At 40.8% G+C, this 20,716-nt stretch overlaps 1 protein-coding gene across 1 annotated transcript; it reads left to right on the forward strand.

The window, feature by feature from the left end:
- The first annotated feature begins 120 nt into the window (after window positions 1-120).
- On the forward strand, window positions 121-16,683 carry LOC148878366 (triacylglycerol lipase-like protein). The gene is made up of 5 exons (XM_088953585.1): window positions 121-447; window positions 570-642; window positions 3,234-3,298; window positions 6,646-6,755; window positions 16,206-16,683. Exons 1-5 carry the CDS (start codon window positions 331-333, stop codon window positions 16,429-16,431), a joined length of 591 nt encoding a protein of 196 aa, XP_088809711.1. The 5' UTR covers window positions 121-330; the 3' UTR covers window positions 16,432-16,683.
- Window positions 16,684-20,716: the final 4,033 nt, after the last annotated feature.

The following is a 20,716-nucleotide window of genomic DNA, read 5'->3' on the forward strand; positions in this document are numbered from 1 at the left end:
AGTGGACACTTCTAACAATATATAAACGGTCTCAATTAGACCTGAAAATCGGGTTAGCGGGTTATTCAAAATCAACCCATTCGCAGGTAGTTAAAAATGAGATCTTAACCCTATTTTCGGGTTGGGTTGGATCGGGTTTGCGTGTTGGGTCATCTTTTTGCCAGGGACGGGTGTTCTGAAGCAAAAATAGAAGTTCCCTTTCCTTTCTGGACTATCAACACGAGGAGCTTTCCCTCTCCGGACTCCGGAGTGGTAAAATCCCGCATATGATATCGTAAAAAGGAATCGAAGAACTCGGGAACTGGACTGATCGACCAGTTCTGGCGTAGAATGCATCGATTAAGGAGTTACGGAACCTCAATTTTTGGACCTCTGGCCATGCCTCGCTTGAGAAGGAAGGCTTTGAACTCTTGGTCTGCTGCTCAGGAAACCTATTTTTCGACCAAAGTACTCTTCCTTTTCCACATTTCTTAGGGTCTTATACGAGATTAAATTATTCGATTCTGATTAAAGAGGTAATATTTTGCTGTTTTCTGATTAATTTTGCTGTTGAATTTGTTTTTTTTAAGGACATTTTTGAGAGACACAGGGTGGTATTTACAATCTCAACTTCTTTAGCATCAATTGCTACTGCATGGGTTGGTAGGTACTTTTACGATTAAAACTAGGTAAAATTACTAGTTTTAGTTCTGTTTTTACTGATTTTGGTTCTCTTTTTACGGATTTGAAATTTCGATTAATATGTTACAAACCCAGTTAAACTTAAATTCAAGCTTGATATTCTGCATACCTTATTAAAGCAATAGTTATAAGAAGAGCACAAAAGAGATAATTGAAAGAAACCAAGACCTCCAATATGCTGTCATAAGGAAACAGTTCATAAACCCCACTCTCACTTTATGTTCTTCTCACCAAAAACCAGAATTAATATGTTTCTATTTGATATATACCAACTAAATTGATAGCAATACTCCGTACTCACATCTCTCTGTCTCCGAACCCCCCCTCCGGGTTCCACTTAATCGCACTCTTTCACAGATACTGGTTTACTACAAATGATTTGGTAGCCTTGATCTCATCAGTCATCATGGCCTTTTACTCATGGTACCTTTCTCTGTTTTGAATATGATGGAGCTTGTGGAAGGAGAAGAATGGCCATATCTTTAATAGGAAGAATCACCCAGTCCAAGTATTGATAGGGAAAATCATGAAATTGGTATTCTGGGTCAGAATTTTCAGGATCTGAAATATGAAAACTGCTTTTACCATATATATAATGGGCGGAAATTATTTTTCTTGCTCCTTTTGATGTAGAAGCCAAATCATGTAAATTTTGTACATTATTCTATCTCATTAACGATGTAAAGCCCTATGTATTGCTTCTGTAGCCCCTTTTTGTAACCAATAGTTAATACAAATATTCCCACTTTAGACATCAACAAAAAGAGAGGGGGGATACAGTTGATATCAAGGCATTTAAATTTAATTGAAGAATGCCATATGATAGTGTGAATTGAACAGTAAGAAACACTAAACATCTTAATAGAAACTTAAGATTAATAAGAAATAACATAGAAAGAAATATAAATTGAAGAATCATACCTTTGTCATCTAAAGAAATATTAAAAGATGATACAAATCTGCCAGAAGCCTAGAAATAATAACAGAAATGTGACATTACTGATATAAAGAACACATAAGCGAAAGATAAGTTGAAGGACTTTCAGGCAATGATCTTAATAGAGATGTTTACCCTTTTCTGTTTCTCCCTCATCCCCAGCAAACATCCTTGAGGCACCCTGTCCCCATCAGTGAAGGAGTGATGACCCTCAACTTCAACGGCAGTGCCTTAGGTAACCCTGGATTAGCTGGCATTGGAGGTACAGTAAGGGACGAAAGGGGCAATATATGCTGGACTTTTAGCAGTCCAGTTGGCTTGGCTGACTCCACAAAGGCTGAAGTGATGGCTGCTCTCACCGGAATCAGGATAATAAAAAATTTGGGAATCCAGAATTTGATCATTGCAGGTGATTGAAACAACTCATTCAAAGGTTAAGTGATTAAAAGAAATCAGGCATCCTAATCATTATCAATCAAAGGTTAAAGTTCATATTTAATGTTTGCATACAACCTTGCCTTTCAACTTATAGTCTTATACTAACAATGAATAAATAAGTAAATAAGCAGAGTTAGTTGTGCAAAACATCATGGTCATGGAAGTGACACAAAACATTATAGACCTGGTTGTTCAAATCGTTAGCATCTCAGGCTGAAAGTAAACCTAGAACTCCACCTTCTGGGGTTATGGAGTGGAGCACCAAGAATGATTTTTGGTATATTAACTAAGTTAAAATTTAGTATAAAACTTATAGTCTTATTACTAACAATGAATAAATAAGTAAATAAGCAGAGTTAGTTGTGCAAACATCATGGTCATGGAAGTGACACAAAACATGATAGACCTGGTCGTTCAAATCATTAGCATTATCAGGCTGAAAGTAAACCTAGAACTCCACCTTCTGGGGTTATGGAGTGGAGCACCAAGAATGATTTTTGGTATATTAACTAAGTTAAAATTTAGTCCTTGGCTCATTGATGACAGATGACTGGTGAGAGCTGTTCTGATTGGAATGTAGGTTGGGTTGGGTGTTAAAATCTCAGTAGCCTCTAGATTTACTGATAAAAAAATGGTAGATTAACTAAGATGCCAAGTCACATATGTAAAAGGCCATTACCTAATGCTGGTCCCAGCCATCTGGGGTATTAGGAGGGGTAGACTAGAAATGGCCCGAACTTTTGGAATTTTTTTGGGCACTAAAGTGGTTGCTCTAAGAACCAAACCTGTATTGTGCCAGTCTGAGATTAAGCATTACGCCAAGTAATAAACAAAGATTGTTGCTTCCTTGCTTAGTACTAACAGGTAATGACAAAACTGTAGTAAAGTAGATTATAAGTTACTAAATTTCCAATTGCTAGTTGGTTAGAGTTTCAGGAATCCCCCGAGCTTGAGTAGATCATACTTTAAAATGAAGGAATCTGACTATATCTGGCTTACCACTATGTCTATTCAAGTTGCAATGTGGTAAGATTCTTCATGTTGCAAACACAAGGAAGATTGGTTCCATTCAACTTGATCACTTACCTTTTTTATGTCTTATAGCTATTGATGACCTTTGATATATTTAGTTAAGATAAGGTAGTTACCTCTTTTGAACTATGAATTGGTTATGCAGGTTATTCTCTTAGATACCTTCATCAAGCTAAAGTTGAGGAAAGGCTCGAGTCAATTGAAAAGGCTGTAAGTTTTTATTTCTTTTGTTCTTATATTTTTATGGTGGTTTTTTCTTGTCAAGTTTGTATTGTCATTATGACAGCAGATGGTTTTTTTTTTTTTTTTTTTTAATTTAAAATCAAATGCTCTGTACGGACCTTAAGAATAAAGGCTTCAAACCAAGGGAAGGACTGTTTTCACATGCCACAGTTAAGACTTTGAAGTACGATACTGACTGTTCACTTTCTCCAAATTTACTCTCTGTACCAAAGTGGTTCATCGTCAAAAGAACAACAATTGGTTGTGTGTTGCTTTCAGTAGAGATATAACTTTAGTATCCTTCTTTTGGTTGTTATTTTATGTTAAACCTTTTCCTTTTATGGAACATGATTTTCTTTTTGATTTTGATGCTATTCTTAAATTACGTTTCAAACTAATCCATTGGAAAAAGAAAAAAAAATATGTTCTTAACAATGGACTTTTTTATTGTAAAGATTTTGAGGGTATCAATCAGAACATACAAAGTAATTGGCCAGCACTTCTGTCAACCTCTCCATTTCACCCTCAGCCTCTTCTTGAAATCACCCCAAAACAAGATTGTGAGCACATTCTGAACTTTGATGGCAGTTTTAGGAGATCTTCAGAGGACAGCTCAAATGCTGGAATAGGAGGTCTAATTTGAAGAGCAAATGGAGATTTGACTTGGGCCTATAGTGGCCCTCGCAAGGCTGTTGGTGCTTCTGAAGCAGAGGCTAGGGCCTTCCTGGAAGGCCTCAGAATTGCCAAGTCACATCAGCTCTGTTTCGTTGCAGTGGAAGGAGATTCAAGGGATGTTATAAATTGGGCTTCCAACAAACTCTTGACCGGTGGAAGCTATCCCATTTTCTGTTAGAAATCAGGGCGCTTGCCTCTTGCTTACAGTGCAGTTTTAGATGGATTCCCAGAGAATTAAATCAAGTGGCTGATGGTCTAGCTAAATCTGGGCTGGGAAGGGATTTTTTGTATAGTGCTCATACATTGCCAATTTAGTGGGCTTTGTCTTTTGTTTCTCTTTTGCTGACAAGGCTTTGTACATCCCCTCATGTACATCCCTCCCTTTTTTTTGATCTTAATGAAATTAGTTATCTTCTCTCAAAAAACAATAGGCTTTTTATAGTAAATCAAAGAAATTTTTCTTAAAATAACAAGAGATGTTCAGATCTCTAGGATGTTCTTAACAATGAAAACAGCTCCAGTGGGATTTCTAGCATGGAAGTGAGTCAAGTGATTAGTGGAAAGTTAGAAAAGGGAACACCAACGTCACAACAACAAATGACACTGAATCAACAAAAAGAAAACTCCAACCAAACAAGACAAACCCAACCTCCAACACCCAATCTTTGACACCCACCTGACTCCAACAAAAAACAAAAAATAAAATCCACAGATACTCCTCTCCCTCAAGTAATTCCTTCTCCCCATCAACAGACTCATCCCAAATCTCTCCACCTTCCCCTACTACATTCTTTTTCAAGCTCTCCTCCCTCCTTTGCTCAAACTCCTCAATGGCTTTCCTAGCAAATGTTTCACCACCCAAAAAGAACAGACCAAGCCTTTTGCCCACTTCCATTTTTTTTTTCAACAATTTTCTCAATTTCCAAGCATCCTTCCTTCTTCCCTACTTCATCCATGACCTTACCAACCACATTCCCCGTATTATCATCCCAATCCTCCTCTTTCTTTTTATCTTGATACAAATGAACAGAATTAGATTCCGAGCTAAAAGAGTCAGGAGGCTCAGCTTCATCTGAAACCTTTGCAGTCGACAGTTTTGGCTTTCCTCCTTTTAGTGACGTGAACAATGTGCAAGTTGCTTGAGGAGAAATTCCTCTTAGGCCTCTCCTCTTCACCAGCCACCTCTTCTCTCTCCTTTGCCTTCCTGCTTCACCCCAAATCAACACCTAACTTACCAACCACTACTTCCTCAAAAGAAAAGGAGAAATCCGAAGATGACTTTTCTACAGGAAGAGACCAATATTCTGCATCGTCTGCCGTAATTTTCTCAGGTGCATCTCCACTTTCAGCAACCTTTGACCTACCATCTTTATTAAGCTCAAGCTCATTCCCCTCCATCCCATCCCTCTGCCCAACCCCCATCCCTTCTTGTCCCTCCACAGGACCAAACACCCAAGAAACCACTGAGGCATGACCGGCAACAAGAATCTGTGGATTATTATCCTTCTAAAAAACTGAAGTGCCAGCACCCTTATTTGACTCACCACTTTCGCTGTTGATGGCCCATGAATGGCGACCAGTCAGAAATCCACTGCGGTCAAAATTAGCATCTTCACCTTTCACGACAACCTTCTTGATCTGCCTCTTAATAGCTCCTTCATATTTGGTAACATGCATAACCAAGAGCTCCACTTGCATAACAATCTCATTAAAAAACGTAAACTGCTTCCTTCCAAAGAAGAAGAAAAAGGAATTTTTTTAGTAAAAAAAGAAAGGAGTTGAGAAAACACATACACATGCATGAAGGGGAATTCCAAGGTAGTAGTGGGATGGCTGACAAGTCCGGAAACAGCTTGTTGGGGCTACGGGGACCTGTTAAAGAAAGTTAAATGGCTGACAAGAATTATGACAGTCAGGGTTCAGTGGGTTAGCAGATCAGCAAATGCAATGGCTGACTCTCTAGCCAAGCAAGGGATATCAAGGGGGGATCTGTTTTGGGCTACCTTATAATTGTGTTTCAGGCTTGTGTTTGTTTATTGCTTATGGTTCAGTCCTTGGGGGAGGTAACACCTTGTGCCTCCTCCTAGGCTGACTGTACTTTCTTTATTTGAATTAATAAAATCACTTTCATTTATCAAAAAAAAAAAACGCATACACATACACATGCATTAAATGAGGTGTGTACTTTTTTGTGTCATGATTCCTTGTCTTTGGAGTTATCTCTGTTTGCATGCGGCCTTTATACTTGATGAAGTTTGCACCCCAAGGCACCTTTGACAACTTCAGGAAAATTACAAATTCTTTGGAATATTTTGATTTGACATTTTTTCTACACTTTATGCCTTTTCTCCAGCATTAAAAATTTCCTCATAAGTTACATATGAAGCTGAGTTCCCCTTGGTTTTGGATATCCCACCTGTTTCTTCTCTTTGTTTTGGAGTTCTAAATGTTTATTCTTACTTTCTCTTAATGTTGCATTGTTTATAACCTCCATAAACTTGTAATTAGAATTCTTCAATAGTTAATAAAGGTTTTATTTGTAACCTCCGTAACCTACTCTTATTATTGAATTTCCTCTTTATCTCTATTGATTGGGGTTTCCTACACATGTGGGTAACTTTTTTCTTTTTTTTTTTTTTTGTTTATTATTCTGAGCACAGATGAAAAACAACTATCATATTGAACATGCTGAAATAAAGAAGATTGTTGGTTCAGGAAGCATCAGTACTACAACTTGCATTGCCACTGCAGGAACCTCTTTGATTATTGGGTTTGCTTCTAAACATATTGACTTCCAGCATTATGAATTTCTTCGTATTGGATGTTTTTTTTTTTTTTTTCGAAAAAGGCGAAGTATAGTATATTGTATTAATCACTGATCAAGGTCCTTTGTACAAAGAGAAACTGTACAAGACAACCCACTATGGACCCCTAAAAAAACCACCCTCAAAAAAGAAGATGAAAAAGTATCATTTCTAAATACATTATGTACAGACAACCAACTCTTTAAGAAGCCTACTGCAGCATTAATCACCACTGCTTCTGAACCTAGCTTTTGCTAAAAAATTCTGCTATTTCTTTCCAGCCAGATGGTCCATAAGATTGCAGCTGGGAAGCCTGGGATAGATGACCAAAACAGCTTCCCTAATTTCTTCGTTTTGGATGTTAGGATGATGAATCCTAATTCTGAAGCGTATCTTTTTTTTTCCTGCTTTTCATTGGTTCTCATACTTGCTACTGCCAGTTAATAGGAACTTAATATTACATGTCATGCATTCTTTAAATTTCTTTTTTTTTTTCATATTTTTCCCCAAAGTAAACTGTACCCTCTATGTAGATCATGTTTCTTGCAGTTAGTGTTGAGAAGGAATAAGAAATCAGGAAAGACACCAATATCACTCACTTGCCTTATCATGTTTTATTTATTTTTATTGGCATTGCCTTGTTATGTTTATAAAAGTCATTATAGGAGATGGACTCAAGTAAGTTAGCAAAGAATTATGACAAACCACATCCATGCATATCATTAGAAACACTTAACTGTAACAGTAAAAACGTCATACAAGAATACTGATAAAAAAAAAACGTCATACAAGAATGAGAAGCATTTGACTTGATGTCAAGCGTTATCATCATGCAAGTGTACAGAGAGTGAGATGAGAAGTAATTTGAAGTTAAAAGAAGAGGTTTCTTATTCTTGTCCCTTGTGGAGTTTTTAGGGGCTATGGGAAAGTGAATATTGATCTTTTCAGGATGAACAGACCCTGGTTATTTGGCCATATTGGAGATACTGACACTTGGTGGGGCCTAAGTTTTGATGTTTGCCCTGAAAGTAGACAAGGTGGTTGTGGAGAAACTTGTGGACAGTTATTGGATGGATGAGGACTGGTGCAGATGCCCCTTCAGGTAACATCTATTATATTGGGGAGGCTAGAGCTTTGGTCTTGAAAGTTAGTATCTTGTGTACATGGGTCACTAGATTGGAAAATTCTCTAGTAAATTGTCCTGCAAGGAGAGGAATTAGGAGGATCTTATTATATTTTGGGCAGGCACTAGGATCAAGGATTTCTTTGAGTGCATTTTTGGATCAATAACTTATGGCCAGTATCCTCCCAAAGGTGAGGTGTAGCTGAGTAGAAGATCAAGACTGTAATCAGTCTTGAATCCTAATAGGTTTTAGGTTTGCAAAACAGAAGAAAAAGAGGGTGAAAGGAGAGAGAATAGAAGAGAAACAAGAGAACACAAGTTGTTGAAAGGAGGGACTGATTCTTACTGATCTGCCACTGCCACTCTCTTAATATTTATAGGTTATGTTTAGTACATAATGGAAAGGATGCATCTGCCCTTGGTACTTACATAATAAATAAAGTAAATAAAAGTTGAAATAAATAACAACTGAATTAACAAACTGACTCAAACTGACACTACTATAACTGAAACAAATAACTACACTGCTGTCCAACGAACACAGTGGGGACCACTGCAGTGGGGCCCACATTAGTGTTCTCTACACTCCCCCTCAAGTTGGGAGTAGATATCTATCATGCCCAATTTGGATAGGTCTGTCTCTAACTTCTTCCTTGGTACAGCCTTGGTGAGGATATCCGCGAGCTGCATATTAGATGTGATGTATGGAAGACACTTCTTGTGATGTGACCCTTTCTCGCACAAAATGTCGATCAACTTCGATATGTTTAGTTCTGTCGCGCTGCACTGGGTTGTGGGCTATACTAATAACTGCCTGATTATCACAATACAACATTAAGGGCTTTTCATAGTCAATATCCAACTCTTCAAGTAGTGATCTCAGCCATAAGATTTCAGCTACTCCATTAGCCATTGACCTGTATTCCTTTTCAGCACTGGAGCGGGAAACAACATTCTGCTTCTTACTCCTCCAAGAGACAAGGTTACCTCCCACCAAGGCACAATATCTAGAGGTAGACCTTCTATCATCAACACTTCCAGCCCAATCGCATCTGTATAGACTTCCACCCTCATGCGATTATTGTTCTTGAGCAATATACCTCTACCCGGGCATCTCTTCAAGTATGCTAATATTCTCTCTGCCGCAAGAAGATGAGAAGTTCTAGGGGAGTGCATGTACTGGCTAACAACACTAACTGCATAGTTGATATCCGGCCGAGTGAGGCAGAGATATAGAAGATTTCCAACCAACCGTTGGAACATAACTTTATCTTCAAGAGGCTCCCCACCCTCTGCACTAATCTTGTGATTTTGTTCGATGGGTGTATCAGCCGGCTTAACACCCAACTTTCCTGTTTTCGCCAACAGATCTAGAACATATTTTCTCTGAGAGATAAAAATCCCCTGCTTGGATCTAGCAACCTTAATACCCAAAAAGTACCGTAGTGCACCAAGATCTTTCACCTCAAACTCTTGTTGAAGGAGCTGTTTGAGGGACTCAATCTCATGACTGTCATTTCTTGTCACCACAATATCATCAACATATACTGCTAGTAGTGTCAGAGAGGACTCCACCCTCTTGATGAATAGTGTATGATCTGACTGGGCCTGTACATAACCAAACCTTCCAAGGGCTAATCTAGACCTATCAAACCAGGCTCTAGATGACTGCTTCAAACCATACAATGCCTTGTTCAGTCGGCAAACCTTCTTACCTGTCTCTGTATCATAGAATCCAGGAGGCAACTGCATGTAAACCTCTTCTTGTAAGTCTCCATTCAGAAAGACATTTTTAACATCCATCTGAAACAGGGGCCAAGAATGATTTGCTGCAAGGGATAACAAAACTCGGATGGTGGTCATCTTGGCTACTGGGGCAAAGGTCTCCAAATAATCTATACCATAAGTCTGAGTGAACCCCTTTGCAACCAGCCGAGCTTTGTACCTTTCAATAGAGCCATCAGCATTATGCTTCACAGTGAACACCCATCTACATCCCACCAGTTTCATTCCTTTTGGTGTGTCAATTAGTGCCCAAGTTTTATTCTTCAACAGGGCATCCATTTCGACTTGCATTGCATCTTTCCATTCTGGAACTGATAAGGCTTCTTGCACTGTTCTTGGAATAGGGACATCGGCAATGGAAGTGAGATAGGACCGGTAAGATGGTGATAGACGATGATAGGATAAGAACTGTGAGATGCTGTGAGTTGTAGAAGTGGTGCAAAGCTCGGCTGTTCACATTGACCAGGATTTCGCTTAATGGATGGGAAGACTCTTTCGGAGAGATAGATTCACCAGCCTGTCAAGTGGAGCCTTCGGAACTTGACTCCACAGGGGATAAAGGATTGAAAGTAACGGATAGAAGGTTTGCACCCGCACCGGAACGCCTTGAATCACTCACAGTCTATACTATGTCGCGAGGTATCTCAGTAGGCTCTAGATCTGGAGCCGCAGAAGGAACTGGAGCTGGCCGGGACTGCCGAAGACTAGGATCAACCTACCTGCATTGCTTGTGATAGACTCTCAACTCCGGCTCCCTCTGACCACCCTCACCACTACAACCTTCATTATCCAATGGAATAGGTAAAGGAACAGCCCCACTTCCACTCTCACTACTCTCCCCTTGAGGAAAGAAACTCAAAACAGCCCCACTTCCACTCTCACTACTCTCTCTCTGAGGAAAGAAACTCAAAACAGCTCCACTCTCACTGCTCTCCCCCTGAGGAGAAACCCTAGGATAATAGGGTGTCTCCTCAAAGAAGGTGACATCCATGGAAACAAACCGTTTCCCTAAAACCAGATCATAGCAGCAATAACCCTTTTGAGTTTGTGCATAACTAAGGAAAATGCATTTGGAGGCCTTAGGTTCAAACTTGGAATGATGAGGCCCGAGAAGCTGAACGAAACAGGTACAACCAAAGGTTTTAAGGGAACACTGAACAACCCCTCGTTTGGGTATAGAAGGGAAAAGGGGGTTCTCATATCAAGGACCCGGGAAGGAACTTGATTAATGAGATAAACTGCAGTGAGGATAGCATCACCCCAGAAGCGAATAGGTACATTAGAGGTAAACATAATGCTTCTAGCCACCTCCAAGATATGCCTATTTTTCCTTTCGGCAACACCGTTCTACTGTGGTGTATAAGGGCAAGTGCTCTGGTGAATAACTCCATGGCTAAGAAGGTAGGAGGTCAATGGCTGAGCAAAGTATACCTTTGCATTATCAGATCTAAGGACTTTGATTTTGGTCCCAAACTGAGTGAGAACCATCTGATGGAAGTTTTGGGTCAGAGCAAGAACCTCATCCCGAGAACGCATAAGATAGACCCAAGAAAACCAGGTATGGTCATCAACAAACAGTAGAAAATATTTATACCCACCCATAGAAGAGATATGATATGGCCCCCCAAACATCAGTATGCACAATATCAAAAGAGGAATTACTCATTTTATTACTTAAAGAATAAGAGGTTCTACAATGTTTGGCAAACTCACAACTCTCACACCTCAACTTTGATAACTCAACAGACTCAAATAAAGCAGGAAACAGACTCTTCAAAGACTTAAAAGACAAATGACCTAATCGGTTATGCCAAAGCATAATCGAACTCACAGACTGGGAAACAAAAGACTTCTTATCCACTGACTCCTCCCGACGAGAACTCTCTCCAAGCAGATAGATCCCGTTCGTCTCACGGCCAGTCCCAATCACCTTCTTCGTCTCCAAATCCTGAAAAACACATCGGTCAGGGAAAAAGGTAATTGAACAGTTCATGTGTTTGCTAATACTACTAACTGAAAGCGGGTTAGTATCAAGCTTAGGAACATGCAAGACAGAAGATAAAGAGATAGTATCCAATAGCTTGATGTCTCCCTTGCCCGAAATGGGAACAAGAGAGCCATCAGCAATGGATACTCTATCTCGGCCAGAGGACAAGTGATAAGAAGTGAACAAAGATGGCAAGCTAGTCATATGGTCAGATGCACCTGAATCTATTACCCAGCAGTGATCAGTATTACTTGGAGTTGAAGCATGGTAAGCTGAGGCTCGAGTACCTGAATGTGCAAATGCAGATGTGACAGGAGCTAATGGTGACTGAGATGGCTGAGCTAAACTCCCAACTTCCTTTTCCAACTATATGAGGGCAGCCCGAACAGCAACTAAAGTCTCTAAGGATGTGCCTGATGAGGATGTTGAATCAGTGTTCACTGCCATATGAGCATTACCCTTCTTATTTCTTAGTTTTGCTGGGACCAAGTGAGGATGTAGCTTCCAACAAGTATCTTTTGTGTGCTTGGGTTTCTTGCAATGTTCACATACCAGATCCCGTTTATCTTCCTTCTTCTGGTCCCTTTCTGAGTCACCCCTTGGCTTGGGTTTAATAGCTGTCAAGGCTGGGAAAGAGGGTTGAGGCTGCATCATGACTTTCCTCCTGGTCTCTTCACTATGCACCAGGGAGTATGCTTGTTGAGAGAGGGTCACACTATCTCTTGTCAATATCTATTGTCGCACAATGTCATATTCTAAATTCAAACCAGCTAGAAACTCAAATACCCTATTCGTCTCGACTTGCTTTCTGTGAGTCTGTGCATCTTTGGGACTCTCCCACTCAAGGGTCTCTAGATGGTCAATCTCATGCCACAAGGATTTCAAGGTAGAGAAGTAGACAGAAATTGGCTTCTCTCCTTGTTTAAGGCTGTTCACCTCACACTTCAGTTCATAGGCTCTGGCAACATTAAGGGGTTGGGAATAGGTTTCTTTCACAACATCCCATATCTCTTTGGCTGTCTTTGCCCACAAATAATTTCGGATGATATGTGGCTGCATAGAATTACACAGCCATGCCAAGTTCTCTTGAACCCACTTGGTGTATGTTGGGTCCTCCTTGGAAGGTTCTTTCACATCTCCCAAGAGGTAACTCAATTTTCCCCTTCCTCCAATAGCCATCATGGCTGATTGCGCCCACTCCAAATAATTTGACCCATAACTGTGGTTTCCAAAACTACTTTCTCCCTGACCCTTAAACTCCATCTTTGATCAAGATTCAGTGGCTATAAACTGTTAGAGCAACTATACCAGAAAACAGAGTCAAACAAGCAAGTCTGAAATCTGATCCAAAACCAACACAAATCTGATATGATCTGATCCGATCTGAAACCAACCCAAATCTGATCTGAAATCAATCGCCTATCACAGTATATGCAAGAAATCAACTCAAATCTGATCTGAAATCAATCGGCATGCACAATACCAGGCAGCCTATCAATCTGATATGCTATTTTCTGAAATCACCACTGTGGGGCCCACTACTGCGAGAGCAAAATTAGGGTTTCAACTGTAGGTCTGAAGTAAGTGCTCAGTTGCACTCTCCAAGCAGTCTGCACAAGTGGGACTTGTCATAGGGCAATATGAAACCCTAAAAACTAATCACCTTTGAAGAGGGGGGTTCGGCCCAACAATCAAACCCTAGAAACAAACTTAAACACAGTTCGGCAAGCCAAACCCTAGAACAAACTTGAACACAGTTCGGCCCCTCTTTCTAGATAGGTCCAACCTATCTCAACTGATTGCAGTCTCTGAAACTCAGTAAAAAAAAACTTACTTATGTACTTCGGTTTGCTGTCTTCTAGGGTTACCTGAACCCTAACCTTCGTTGCCTCTTCCTGATTACCAACTCTCTGCAAGCCACGACAAGTCTTCAACTGTTGCGAACCTCTCCTGGTAATCTCTAAGATTCAGCCACCAAAAAACCTCTTCAAAGCTTCCAGCCCTAGCTAGTCCTAATGTGGTCGGCTGGACTAGACACACATGAGAAGCCCTAGATAGGCTTTGATACCAAGTAGAAGATTAAGACTGTAATCAGTCTTGAATCCTAATAGGTTTTAGGTTTGCAAAACAAAAGAAAAAGAGGGAAAAAGGAGAGAGAATAGAAGAGAAACAAGAGAACACAAGTTGTTGAAAGGAGGGACAGATTCTTACTGATATGCCGCCGCCACTCTTAATATTTATAGGTTATGTTTAGTACATAATGGAAAGGACACATCTGCCCTTGGTACTTACATAATAAATAAAGTAAATAAAAGCTGAAATAAATAACAACTGAATTAACAAACTGACACTACTATAACTGAAACAAATAACTACACTGCTGTCCTACGAACATAGTGGGGACCACTGCAGTGGGGCCCACATTAGTGTTCTCTACAAGCTGCATGAACAGTGAGTGTTAGAGGAGTGGTAAGAATGGGTGGTCTATCTGAACTTGGTGTACTGAAATTACCATCATCATTATTGGAGCTTGTTGAGGATGGGCCTTGGCACAATGGTTGGGTTGCACCATTGCAACCTGGGTGACTAGGGCTAAAATCTTGGAAGCATCCTCTCTGTATGTGTAGGGGTAAGGCTGCGTTCATCTGTCTCTCCCCAGACCCCACATTGGTAGGAGCCTTGTGCACTGGGCTACCCTTTTTTTATTGGAGCATGTTATGTTAGACAGAATTTTAATGCAAAATATCATCTCATCTTTCACTTTCGGTTTCTCTTCATTTATTAGACAAGATCAATGCAGACTAATAGAGATGAGTAATGATTGATAGATTGGGAGTGCCTTAGAGCCTCCTTTTCATGTTTTGGCAAAGGTGTTTCTTTAGTGTAGGTATTTAACTTGAATGACATTTTTTTGAATTAGCCCTGCATGAGCAACTTGGTGGTCGAGCAAAAGCTTGATGTGATTGTAGGACAGATGAATTTTCAGTTATTCTTTTAGCACCTTGAGGTTGAAGCATTTCAATCCATATCTTGTCGAAAATGCCCTGAATTTTTGAGTGATGAAGAAGAAGCTGAAGTCTTCTCTATTCAAGACAAGGTCCAGAGTTTGTAAGGGATTATGTGACTTGGTAATAGAGTGTTGCTTTTATCTTTGAGGTTGTTGGGAAATTGGGGTCACTAAAACTTTGAGGAGAAACTCTGTGGCGTGTCTGAAGACATTGTCTTTAGAATGTTATTTGCCCCCACTCAGTTCTATTCAGTTTGTTGTTGGGTTACAGGCAAATCCATTCCTAGGATATAACAGAGCCTTGGGCGAGAGTCTTCAACCAGCAAAGTTAAAGATTCTCCGAAGAAACCTTCTATGAGATAGTAGCAGATCGAATAGAGAGAGACGACTGATTTTTGAAAAGCTTGTGCATACATTTGTTTGATTCACTCTCCTTAAATAATCTCTAAAGAGTCATGGAGCAGAGGAAGGTGCTGGTTCAGAAAAGTCTCTTTGAATAGTCACAATTTCAAACATTGTGACTGTTAAAAATGTAGTTAATAGTTAATGATTGTTAACTTTAAATAGTGCCTCTTGTTCACACCTGACCGAATCGTGACCGTTGAAACATTTACGGTCAGCCTCACACCAAAAGTTAAAGCTGCCCTTCATAAGCAAAGTACGCCTCTAAAGCACCTCATTGCGCCACACACGCGTGCGTGCGCATTGCGTGGTAACAAGCCTCCATACTCTCCTTTTTATTTTTAAGAAGTGTAAATAAGCTCCTATTTGAAAATTCAAAACAAGTTTTGTAATTTTCCAATGTAGGACAAGTTGAAAACTGGTTTTAGTAAGAGAAAAGACTATTTTCCAAGACGTGTGCAGGTGTGTTTTTCATGTAATTGATCAATTAAACCCCATTGGATTTAATTTCTAATGAGATTAGAATCCAACAATCCCCCGCTTCGATTGATCAATTGCATAGGTTTCTCTTGATTCAAACTACTATGACATAGTTATGCATACAAAAAGTGTTTTATAACTTAGACCTTCTATTAGTACAGATATCTCAAAGCCTTGTCAAAATTATTGGTGGCAAGACCTTAAAACAATTACTCTCAAGACAGACCGAAGATACCCATACACAAAAAATTTAGTGTATAGTCGACTTTTATGTTGGAGGGAATATGTGACTTGGTAATAGAGTGCTGCTTTTATCTTGGAGGCAACACTGCATGCAAATCTGACTCCAAAATTAGGATTTTGCTCCTCTGATTTGCTTGCTCGTGCATATAGGTTAAAATGGACATTGTGTAGATAAAAAAAATGTGCATCAGGATTGAATACCAGATCCAGATTCTGGAGGAACAAATATAATGCTGATGGTTGGTTGATTGACCTGGTATCTCTTCTTTGATGTGCATCAAGTCAGGTTCAAAATTGATGTCTTGTGGTCGGTGTTATCTGATATTTAAAAAAAAAAAAAGTGATATCATCATATCCCGTGTGGGCTCCTAATTTCTTGTGTTTTGCAGGTATGGCTTGGGTTGGCGAGGTGGAAAATGGTACGCAAATAGGAAGTTCCGAAGGGAGCAAATGAAATTGTTGGGGCAGATAAAGCCTAAAAGGTGGCAATTCCAATTCCTAAGAAGACCATATTCAAAAACCAGATTAACAGAAAGTTCAACTAGAAATTCTGAAGCCATGCACAACGGGTTTACTACCACTCTTGGTTCCCGGCAAGCCCCCCAGTCATGCTGAGAGTTATGGTGTTTGCCTTTTGTAATTGTTTGGAGGGAGAGGGGTGGTTAATAAATTTACTGAAATACAACTAGTCCTTATACCCTTTTAACAGGTGTGTCAACTTGTGGCCTTGCACTAGGAAACTAATTCATTGTAGTATGCTCCCATAAAACAAAAATTCAGTTAAAATTTCTTGTTTGCTTTGGTCAATTGTCACACCGGAAATGTTTACAATAATGAAAACAATGGAGTAAAAGATTCTTGGGCCTAGATGTTATTTTTCCTTATTACAGTTGTTCTCTCATGGCCTTCTTCAATCTTCAATGAGAAAATACCCCACGAGAGTGGAAAAAATAAAATAAAAACATAAGAGATGTCTGATTACTACAAATGGCTCTTCATTCCATGTACTAATCCATAGTACCCGATTGAAAGATGAGAACCAGGATTCTATATCCATTCTATCAACTACTTTCTACTGAAATATATATGGTTAATAACTTAATAAGATCGTTGTAGGACAAGATTTCCATGGGACGAACAACCAATCAAACAAAAAGATGATTAGGATTGCACCACACAATCCCGATTCGCTGCTGAAATGATTCTAAGGATTACAGTGGTACTACAAATTGTTGTTGGAGTATATATATCACAACATTTATACTGGAAATACTTACTGAAACTGCATGAAAGACAACATCTCTCGCCTCTCCGAAGGAAAAGATGGCATAAAACAAGAGTTAAGGACCGAAAAATAAGAAAGCATTTGTCTTCTATTAAATGTGAATATTTGGCCGAAGAGTGAAGTGACTCTGGTCTGCGATATAAGCTGCCATCAACGGATGGGCTTGGCATCTAGCTGTATTGTCACGGTCTAACACAGGCTTAGCCTTGCCTTTTCTTGGTGGGCTTACGTTAAGGGACACCACCTCATTTTCGCTTATAAGATTTTTGGGAGAATTGATGTTATCTTCAATCAGACCACCAAAAGCTTAACGTGTTCTTTGATGAGGGGTGATCGACTTCCTTGGGTGCCTGACCTTGGCATTCCTAGACCAACATCCATTGCGGAGCGGCCCGGGTTAACGGCTAGCATGGCTACCAGGGTTCCTCTTGGGCGCACATATGCTCATGGGGACAGTGCATGGACCGACACTGTGCCTCCGCTCACTGAAGGGAGGCTTAGCATGTAGGTCTGGCTTAAGCATGTCCCTACACCTCACCAGCCCTTTGCCTAGGCTAAATGAACTACCCGTTGCCCCTAGCGCAAGGGTGTGTTCCGGCCTAGCGGTTGCCTATCATCATCGACACAACGGGTGCCTACATCAACGGCATACAAGAGCCCCTCTCATCGGCGCCAAGTCACCTCTCATCATGGCTATCCCCCTTTAGCACATAAGTAGTGCCTCCCATGGACTGGCAAGAACCAGCAAAGTGCCTCGGCCATGAGCCTTGAGGTCATGATCCAATGCTACTGACCTTGGTAGAGCCATTTCATTGGGCAACTCCTAGCCCTAAGCATGTATCAAGCTTGTCCTAGCCGGCCTTGGCCTGGACGCTGCATAGGTTTCTTTCGTTGTAAATCTACTCCCGTGACAGTTGGTATTAGAGAAAATCCACACAGAGTTAGTTGAAGCGGTTATCACAAGCAGCACATCGTGGGGTGTGGTCCCTAGGCACTTCCACTCGGGTACAAGCAAGCATCTATACATCAAGCCTAGCAAGAGGCCATTCATCATGTCCCCAGTCCAATGACCACAAAAGTAGTGCACTTGTGGGGGCAGACACATTGGGCGCTATGCTCATGCGGGGGCAGACTCATGGGCCAATTAATGGAAAGCATATTGTGGTGGTTTGAGTGGAGGAGTGTCATACTTCCTCATGGACATCAATTGTTGTTCATTTTAGCGAGTTGTGGGCGGTGCGCCTACATATTGGTTCCATGAAGAATGAGCCATTGTTTCGTATCTTGTTAGAGGCACTACTAAGGAGGGGACAGCAGTCCGAAATTGGTTGGTGTCGACGGTTGGTCAAGGATTATAATTGAAGTGGCAGTCTTGCATACAAATGGGTCATCAATTGAAGCTACAATATTGGAATGTTAGGAATGTGGGTACATTGGCCGTTGGAACATGGCAGCCCTACACCGGCAATGCATCAGAGGACATGCTCAATTCATCACACAGGCAGAGCATTCGTAGTAGCAATCACACATCACAAAGGCGAGTGCATGTTCAGCAACGTCATGGGAAAAAGTTGCCACACTCGCACACATTACAGTCAGATCTCCTTGAGGTAGCAGCACATTGGGGCCCCCTCGGAGTGAAGAGGTAGCCCGAGTCGGCATGGTGAAGTGTAGTTTCAAGGGCCAAGAGTGCATAAGCCATGGCTAGGTTTGAATAACCCGAACACAGAGAGGTGAAGTCTGTAGGCCAACATGGTGAAAGGGTACCCAAGACACACGCCAACAACAGGAGTAGACCTATCACATTGTGTTCGGTAGCACTACCAAAAAGCTACCACGAAGACGGTCGAGCCTTGAGGTAAAGATGATACATGGGGCAGACCTCCGCGAAGCACACACTGTTAGACAATTTTGTATGCCCTAAGCTTCAACCAAAATGATGCATTTTATGAGTTTATTGTAAATGAATAAAAGTGCATATTTGATTCATGTTCCCTTTGTATGATTCTGTGTAATACCCTTAAACTGGACACTTAATGAGACTCGTGTTAGTTTAGAATGTTCACAGCCAGTGGGTCGGTCTGGGGAGACCTATCCTATCAAGGCTGACACTGTGGTGCCACCAAGTTGGTTGGGGTGGCCTGTCTCAGCTGCCAGGGTGAGGCCCTAGGCACATACAGTGTAGGATTAATTGAATCTTTGAACTGGACCAGATTTCCAATATTGCCCTGCACTAAGTGTCAGATTGGGTTGTCTTTGATATACCATTCAGTGAGATCTTTAGCGGGGGTCAAAACCTGGGTATGTTGGAACTGTCTGAGAATTCATCTGAGTGGGTGATCATAGTGACAGGATCAGCCCCTTTGTCGGACAAAGGTAATGATCGGGGATGCACTCTCATTGATGGAAACCTAGACTGCCGGTAGCCGATTTCAATCGTTGAGATTTGTTTTGTAAAATATATTTTATATGAGATATAAATGTATATATTTTATGGTTTCAAAATGATTTGCAAAAGGTTTTAATTCCCGGGATCCATATAAGCAAAGAGTGCAACACTGTTCCTTGCAGCCGAGGGAGAGGTCCTCTCTTGTCAGGTTATGGGCTAAGAGGTTAAGTGTAAGACCATTGAGGATAATACCTGATTGGCTAATCTTGTATCTGCCCACAGTCCCTGGGTGTTACAAGGTGGCTTGGCCTAGGGACCACTTAGGGTAAGTGTTGGGCCCATAGAGACCATGAGATGGTTTTTAGGGGGTGCACTGTCCATAACAATGTATTCGGCCAGGCCTTGTAACAAAGGCTGGGATAAACCCATGTGGCTGATGTGTAGATCAATGTTAGAGTCCCACGCCATACAAGGAAGCCCAACTGGGCAGCAGTTTGGAAGGCTAAGTGAATACATAACCTTAAATGGGCCTTAAGCCCATTTTGAACTGGGCTGATTTGATTAGTCACTTAAAGGAGCGAATTGTGAGATGGATCAGCTGATAGGATTGGGCTCAGACCCTATCCACTTAGAGAGTCCAAGATCTAAATAAGATTTAGATCTGAAAGCCTCCTAATTAGATTAGGAGATGGCTGATCTAATCTGCAGATAAGATAAGGGTTATCCCTTATCACTTAAAGGGACTTCTAATCCAAATATGATTTGGGTTAGCAACTCCTAATGGGATTAGGAGCTGATCCCTTTGAGATTATAAAAGGATGAGGGGGCAGCAGCCTTTAAACATGCAAAACAATACACATTCTTGTCTTCAGAGCAGAAATCACAAGAAGAGAGAATCTGCACCCTGCATATACTCTCTTGCCGCTTCCTTCCTGCAGTCGCCAACTCTAGCAGTTCGATCTCCAGTTCTTGGGAGAAATCAAGATTTGATCTTGATACTAATCTTTTGGCGAAAAGATTGGTTGGAGTTGTATTCACAAGCCATCCGGTTGATTTTTACAAAGGGTCAAGTTCTTTTGGAAGAACACTACTGATTCTACTCTACCCTACATTGCGCCATTTTCAGTGGGAGCAAATTTTGGATCCTTCCTTGGGCGTGAACACCTTCATTGGGAGATACTGCTTCTACGTATCAGGTATAATCCCTCCCTACTCCTTTTGGTTCA

Source organism: Nelumbo lutea, chromosome 1 (assembly GCF_056320005.1).
Source record: "Nelumbo lutea isolate HS-2025 chromosome 1, American lotus-T2T, whole genome shotgun sequence".
NCBI lineage: Eukaryota > Viridiplantae > Streptophyta > Magnoliopsida > Proteales > Nelumbonaceae > Nelumbo > Nelumbo lutea.